The 7,887-nt window shown below is 46.2% G+C and overlaps 1 protein-coding gene across 1 annotated transcript; it reads right to left on the bottom strand.

Moving 5' to 3' along the window:
• Positions 1 to 7,178: 7,178 nt before the first annotated feature.
• Positions 7,179 to 7,553, bottom strand: LOC137307017 (histone H2B 1/2-like). The gene has a single exon (XM_067976362.1). It carries the CDS (start codon positions 7,551 to 7,553, stop codon positions 7,179 to 7,181), a length of 375 nt encoding a protein of 124 aa, XP_067832463.1.
• Positions 7,554 to 7,887: the final 334 nt, after the last annotated feature.

The following is a 7,887-nucleotide window of genomic DNA, read 5'->3' as shown; positions in this document are numbered from 1 at the left end:
GCTCGGATTAAATAGGCAGCCACACAGCCCTATGCTAATGAGGGATGGGTGAAGGCAATGATTGTGATTTGACGGATGGGAGTGAAGCCACCTTACATCGAAACATGGAAAATCGGAGTAAGAGTCGGCCATTCCGACCTTCGGGCCTGCTCCGCCATTCAAAATGATCATGGCTGATCGTCTAATTCAGTGCCCTGTTCCGGCTTATACCACATATAAGAACATAGGAACAAGAGTCGGCCATTCAGCCCCTCCTGCCTGCTCTGCCATTTGACAAGATCATGGCTGATCTGTGATCTAACTCCATGTACCCGACTTTGGCCCATATCCCTCAATACCTTTGGTTGCCAAAAAGCTATCTGTCTCAGATTTAAATTTAGCAATTGAGCTGGTATCAATTGCTGTTTGCGGAAGAGAGTTCCAAACTTCTACCACCCTTTGTGTGGAGAAATGTTTTCTAATCTCGCTCCTGAAAGGTCTGGCTCTGATATCACTTGGTCCCTTCAGCATTAAGAAATATATCTATCTCTTTCTTGAATACATCTAATGACTTGGCCTCCACTGCCTTCTGTGGTAGAGAATTCCACAGGTTCACCACTCTCTGAGTGAAGAATTTTCTCCTCATCTCGGTTCTAAATTGGATACCCCGTATCCTGAGACTGTGACCCCTGGTTCTGGACTCCCCAGCCATCAGGAACATCCTCCCTGCATCTAGTCTGTCTAGACCTGTTAGAATTTTATATGTTTTGAAGAGATCACCTCTCATTCTTTTAACTCTCGTGAATACTGGCCGAGTCGACCCAATCTCTCCTCATACGTCAGTTCTGCCATCCCAGGAATCAGTCTGGTAAACCTTCATTGCACTCCCTCCATGGCAAGGACATCCTTCCTCAGATAAGGAGACCAAAACTGCACACAATACTCCAGATGTGGTCTCACCAAGGCCCTGTTGAACAGCAGTGAGACATCCCGAAAGACAAACCTGTTCCTTTCACTGATTGGTTTCTTCAGATATCCAATCAGATTTAGTACCTGCCACCAATCACAAACGCACTCACACTGCACATTGTCCGGTTTCAGCAATTTGTTCCGAACTGTTGCAGTTCTGCTTCCGACCAGTAGATGTCCCCAAACCCCGGGACATTGAAGTTTGCAGATGAGAGAGGGACAGAACAGAAACTAATTCTTCACATTATATTGCACGAGTGGGTTTTAGTTAAACTGGGAATGGAGACGAGCTGCAAGTACATTTTGTTAGACCAAACATTAGATGTAATGCTGTGTTAAATTCTTATAATTGATTTCGGGGGGAAAGTCAATACTGAGGAAGACTGCAAAAAATAAGTTTGCAGAACGGCTGTGCAAATGACCACTGAATTTCAATATCGAAAGGTGTGAGCTGGTGCATTTTGCCAGGGGAACAAGTTGGCCACATACTGCTTGGAAAATAAGATCCGAAACGGGGTAGAGGAGCAATGTAAATCGACCTGAGAAATCAGAGAGAAATACTGCGCAATGTGCAGTGAAATATAATGGGGCAAATTCACAACTATTCAATGAGTGAAACAAAACTTTATTATGAATCAATTGTACTCATTTTCCACTATCAAAATGTGCAAAAATACGAGAGTAGAAGTTACAGACAGAAACTTTCCTCACATTGCACATTGTCCTGTTTCTGCAACCACGACAGAAAAAGTGAATTTGTTCGGCTCGTATACAGTTCCCGATTCCATCCAGTAGAGGTCAGTCTCTGGTACTGTGTATGACAGTGGGCATTATTCTGTATTCTGTCAGTCCCTGGTACTGTGTATGACAGTGGGGTTTATTCTGTATTCTGTCAGTCCCTGGTACTGTGTATGAGAGTGGGGTTTATTCTGTATTCTGTCAGTCCCTGGTACTGTGTATGACAGTGGGGTTTATTCTGTATTCTGTCAGTCCCTGGTACTGTGTATGAGAGTGGGGTTTATTCTGTATTCTGTCAGTCCCTGGTACTGTATATGACAGTGGGGTTTATTCTGTATTCTGTCAGTCCCCGGTACTGTGTATGAGAGTGGGGCTTATTCTGTATCTGTCTGTCTCTGGTACTGTTAACAAGTGTGGAATTAACTCTATAATTGTCAGTCTCTGTTACTGTGCATGAATGTGGGGTTTATTCTGTACCTGTCTGTCTCTGGTGATGTATTGGAGTGCGGGAATTATTCTGTACCTGTCTGTCTCTGGTACTGTGTGTGAGTGTGGGATACATTCTGTGCCTGTCAGTCTCTAGTCCAGTATATGAGTGTGGGTTTTACTCCAGATCTGTCAATCTTGGGTTCAGTATGCAAGTGTGGGGCTTATTCTGTATCTGTCAGTCTCTGATACTGTGTGTGCATGTGGGATTCATTCTGTATCTGTCTGTCTCTGGTACTGTACATGAGTGTGAGGTTTATTCTGTATCTGTCAGTCTCTGATACTGTACCAGAGATTGGGGTTCATTCTGCATTTGTCAGTCTCTGATATGGTATGCGAGTGTGGGATTTATTCTGTATCTGTCAGTCTCTGGTACGGTATCTGAATTTGGGATTTATTCTGTGCCTGTCATTCTCTGGTACTGTACATGTGTGTGGGGTTTATTCTGTATCTGTCAGTCTCCGGCACTGTCTGTGTGTGGGGGGGATACATTCAGTATCTGCCATTCTCTGCTACTTTATCTCAGTGAGGGATTCATTCAGTAATTCAGTCTCTGAGATAATGTGCAAGTCTGCATTCAGTCTGGATTCTTATTTCAGTTTACAGTATCTTATTTGAAACTGTATCTTTTCCACTTCAAAGTATATACAGTTCTTCGTCGAGTATTTAATTTGTTAATATGGATACACTTTTGGATTTTCTTAAATCAAACAATGTGTGTGAGTTTCAGAGTAGTATTACATCTTCATCTCTGAACTCTCGTGTGAATGATAATGTACCTTTCAATCCGTTCACGGTGAAATTATTGGACTGGTATATAATGTGTAGCTCAGTCTATAATAATGGAATTAATTCTGTATCTCAGTCTGACATTGTATGAGATTTTTGGACTGGAATGTAAAATGTAGCTCACCCTGCACTAATCTATCAGTCTGATACTGCATGAGATTTTTGGACTGGTGTGTAACATGTAGCTCAGTGCATGCTAATGGAATTGATGTTGTATCTTTGAGTCTGATATGGTATGAAATTGTTCGACTGCTATGTAATGTTTGGCTCAGTCTGCACTAATCGAATTGAAACATTATCTACCAATATGCATGGTCTCGCCAATGTACCATGCTCTGGGGCATCCTTTCCTGCAACGTATGAGGTAGACAACGTTGGCCGAGTCACAGGAGTATGAACCGTGCACCTGGTGGGTGGTGTCCTCTCGTGTGATGGTGGTATCTGTGTCGATGATCTGTCATGTCTTGCAGAGGTTACCGTGGCAGGGTTGTGTGGTGTCGTGGACGCTGTTCTCTTGAAAGCTGGGTAATTTGCTGCGAACGATGGTCTGTTTGAGGTTGGGTGGCTGTTTAAAGGCGAGTAGTGGAGGTGTGGGGATGGCCTTAGCGAGGTGTTTGTCCTCATTGATGACATGTTGAAGGCTGCGGAGAACATGGCGTAGTTTCTCCGCTCCGGGGAAGTACTGGACGACAAAGGGTACTCTGTTGGTTGCGTCCCGTGTTGGTCTCCTGAGGAGGTCTATGCGATTTTTTGCTGTGGCCCGTCGGAACTGTCGATCGATGAGTCGAGCGTCATATCCCGTTCTTACTCGGGCGTCTTTCAGCGTCTGTCGGTGTCCATCGCGTTCCTCCTCGTCTGAGCAGACCCTGTGTATTCGCAGGGCCTGTCCATAGGGGATGGCCTCTTTGACGTGGTTAGGGTGGAAGCTGGAAAAGTGGAGCATTGTGAGATTGTCTGTGGGCTTGCGGTAGAGTGAGATGCTGAGGTGCCCGTCTTTGATGGAGATTCGTGTGTCCAAGAAAGAAACTGATTCTGAGGAGTAGTCCATGGTGAGCTTGATGGTGGGATGGAACTTGTTGATGTTGCGCTTCCAGAGCTCGGCCGTCATGGCCCTGCAGGAGGCCAGCGAGGCTTACCTGGTGGGGCTGTTTGAGGACACCAACCTGTGCGCTATCCACGCCAAGCGAGTCACCATCATGCCCAAAGACATCCAGCTGGCCCGCCGCATCCGCGGGGAGCGCGCTTGAACCCGACCCGCCTTCAGCACCAAGTGCAACAAAGGCTCTTTTCAGAGCCACCAAATCAGCAAAGGAAAGAGCTGTGATCTCTGGGGTTGAAATCGCAGGGCCGTGCAGTTCACAGAAATTTGATTAAATGGGAAATGCATAAAGGGGAGGGAGCGGATATCAGACGCAAGGCCTGACAGACTGTTGGCCCATCATAACAGCGGAGAGATGGGAACATGAGCCGATCTACGTTTTATGGCAGAAACAGCAGCTGTTCATTTTGGACGAAGATTCAGCACCAGAGAGGAGTGCCAATTCCAGACTGACCAACATGAGGAATTTGAAACGGAGACAGTTTCATTTTCACACACACAAGCAGGACTGGAGGGAGGTGAATTCCACCAGACTGACTCTCATCACCACCAGTGCCTCATTCGGACAGAGAAAGTTCTGGCAAACAGCTGCAGAAAGTTCTGATTCCGACCCCACTCTTTCACATGAGGTACATACACCCCCAGTGTCAATCTTACAGGGACATATGTACAGAGAGGGACTCGTGGAAAGCACGAGAGATACAAGTTCTCATTTCCAATGTCGTGTCAGCTTGGCTCGGTTGGAAACACTCGAATGTCGGAGTCAGGGGTTTCAAAGTTCAAGCCTCACTCCAACAATTTACTGGACATTTGAGTCCAGCACTGAAGGACAGGTGCAATCGGACGGGACCTGAAACCCATGCTGGATGTAAGGAACCAGACTCGGATTAAATAACGTTTCAGTCTATTGTCCCCCTGCAGATATAGTGGCAGAGGCTGTTTCAATGTAACTCGCACTAATCGATCGAAAGGCAGTGTGTCTTGCTCTCTATCAGCGCTAGAATCAGAAGCAGTGTAAAACATTAGTGTTACATTCACTACCACTCGTAACTGATACAGGGACAGAATCAATCCCTCAATCACATCCAATAACACGGGCAAATTTCACTCACATTCTTGATTCAGCAATCGCTGACACAATAATCAACACATCAGTCAGCTTCTGTTGCACAAATCTGGGTAAAATAATACAGACCGAGCAAGTGTTGTCGGAGGATGAGACTGTAAATAATATTGGGTGGAACACAACAGAATGCCTCTTGATGCCGATGATCAAATGTCCCTGGTATTTCTGTGTCCCACCCGCCCAGTTTAATGACAATTTTGATATTTTGTCTCATTCACCACACAAACTGCAAATATCAATCTATTGGAGGTTGGCGACATCTGCTGTCCGGAAGCGAGTACTTCAACAGACCGATCTGGATCATTTGTAATTAATAAGTTATTGTTAGTTCGAGAATCGGAATAATAAGTCCTTATTAAATTGATTCCTGACTCTCTTCAGTCAGTAACCAGCAATTTCAAAGATACAGTGGGTGGCTCTGAAAAGAGCCTTTGGGATATCAGATTAAATCTTGGCCGCTTTACTTGCTCTTGGTGCTCACATTGCTGGTTTTCTTCGGCAGAAGCACGGCCTGGATATTAGGCAGCACCCCGCCCTGAGCGAGGGTCACCCCTCCCAGGAGCTTGTTGAGCTCCTCGTCGTTGCGGATGGCGAGTTGCAGGTGTCTGGGGATGATGCGGGTCTTCTTGTTGTCCCGGGCCGCGTTGCCGGCCAGCTCGAGGATTTCAGCCGTCAGATACTCGAGCACAGCGGCCAGATAGACCGGGGCTCCGGCTCCCGCACGTTCAGCGTAGTTCCCCTTTCGCAGGAGCCTGTGAACACGGCCAACGGGGAACTGCAGTCCGGCCCGGATGATCGAGACTTGGCCTTGGCCCGAGTTTTACCGCCGGTTTTTCCTCTTCCAGACATTTCCACAATCTCACAAACACTTTCACAAAGAATGAATTGTAAACAATTTTACAACACCAAGTTATAGTCCAGCAATTTTATTTTAAATTCACAAGCTTTCGGAGGCTTCCCCCTTCGTCAGGTGAACGATGTGACATCGTTCACCTGACGAAGGGGGAAGCCTCCGAAAGCTTGTGAATTTAAAATAAAATTGCTGGACTATAACTTGGTGTTGTAAAATTGTTTACAATTGTCAACCCCAGTCCATCACCGGCATCTCCACATCATGACAAAGAATGAAGAATGACTTCTGTGTTGACCCGTCTCAAAGACTGAAAGATCATCTGATTGGTTGTACCTTATTGCACCTCATTTGCCTATTTCATTAACCAGCCAGATAGCTGGAAATTAGAAGAGGGCGGGATTTACCGGCCTCAACGGTCAGACCAGGAATTTTATGAATTTCAAAAAGCCCGCCAATTTCAGTGCAGTGAAGGATCGGATTTCGATCAATGTCGCCCTGAGCAAAATATTTTAAACCCGTTCTTTGTATCTTGTCTGATTCAGCGCTCCCCGTCACTAATCGCTCGCTCTGTTTTAAAATCTGCTTCAAATTATGGCTCATTCGACCATCGCTTTCAAACTGCACCGGACGGGACGAAAGCCCCATTCACAGCATTCCGTGAAAGGACACATTTGACTTTAGTCTTTAGAAAAGTGAAATGTTACAGATTGGTCCCTTCTCAGAGCCGGGAGTGCTTCTGTGAAAAGAGGGACCAGGACAGAGCTCTCATTCTGCCCCGATTCCGCTGTTACTGCAAGGGGTGGGGTTACTGTTAATCTGGGGATTTTCACGTCAGTCCATAAACATTTCAGAAACTGCATTCAAAGAACGGAATTGCTGAGGGGGCCATAAAGGGGATGAGAGGCCAGAATAGTAATGCTTCAAGATCAAAACAAATTGGAAGGAGCGGATCACAAACTCGTGTTCATTTTCGGGGCCAGGGATTTGAACGGGGTAGTTCGAGTCACTTTTCGATTGGAATAATAATATTGCTGCAATAAAATGATCCTTCGTAAATATACAGGAAATGGAGCTCTTTCAGAGAGGTTGTGGGTGGCTCTGAAAAGAGCCGTTGTTTTTTTTCAGTTCATTGTCGAGTTTTACTTAGAGCTGGTGTATTTGGTCACCGCCTTTGTCCCTTCTGACACGGCGTGCTTGGCCAGTTCCCCGGGCAGCAGCAGGCGCACGGCGGTCTGGATCGACCGGGAGCTGATAGTCGCCCGCTTGTTGTAATGGGCCAGGCGGGAAGCCTCACCTGCGATGCGCTCGAAAATATCGGTCACAAAGGAGTTCATGATGCTCATGGCCTTGGAGGAGATGCCGGTGTCGGGGTGAACCTGCTTCATCACTTTGTAGATGTAGATGGAGTAACTCTCCTTCCTCGACTTTCTCCGCTTCTTGCCGCCTTTGGCTGGTGCTTTACTCAAGGTTTTCTTGGCGCCCTTCTTGGGAGCTGCTTTCTTGTCCTCAGGCATTTTCAAACTCAATTTCAGACTGAGAAATGACACAAATTCCCTCCGAGCTCGGATTAAATAGGCAGCCCCATGCTAATGAAGGATGGGTGAAGGCAATGATTGTGATTGGGTCATTCGGAGTGAGGTCTTAATAATTATTAACTGTAACTCTCTGATTGGTTTCGTCAGACATCCAATCTGATTTAATAACTGCCACCAATCACAAACACGCTCACATGAACATTGTCCGGTTTCAGCAATTTGTTCCGAACTGTTGCAGTTTTGCTTCCGGCCAGTAGATGTCCCCAAACCCCGGGACAGTGAAGTTTGCAGATGAGAGAGGGACAGAACAGAA

Source organism: Heptranchias perlo, chromosome X (assembly GCF_035084215.1).
Source record: "Heptranchias perlo isolate sHepPer1 chromosome X, sHepPer1.hap1, whole genome shotgun sequence".
Classification (NCBI taxonomy): Eukaryota; Metazoa; Chordata; class Chondrichthyes; order Hexanchiformes; family Hexanchidae; genus Heptranchias; species Heptranchias perlo.
This window is presented reverse-complemented; position numbering and strand designations above follow the sequence as displayed.

Excerpts from the sequence above, each read along its gene's own strand:
- LOC137307017 (XM_067976362.1), bottom strand. The coding sequence starts at position 7,553 with ATGCCTGAGGACAAGAAAGCAGCTCCCAAGAAGGGCGCCAAGAAAACC.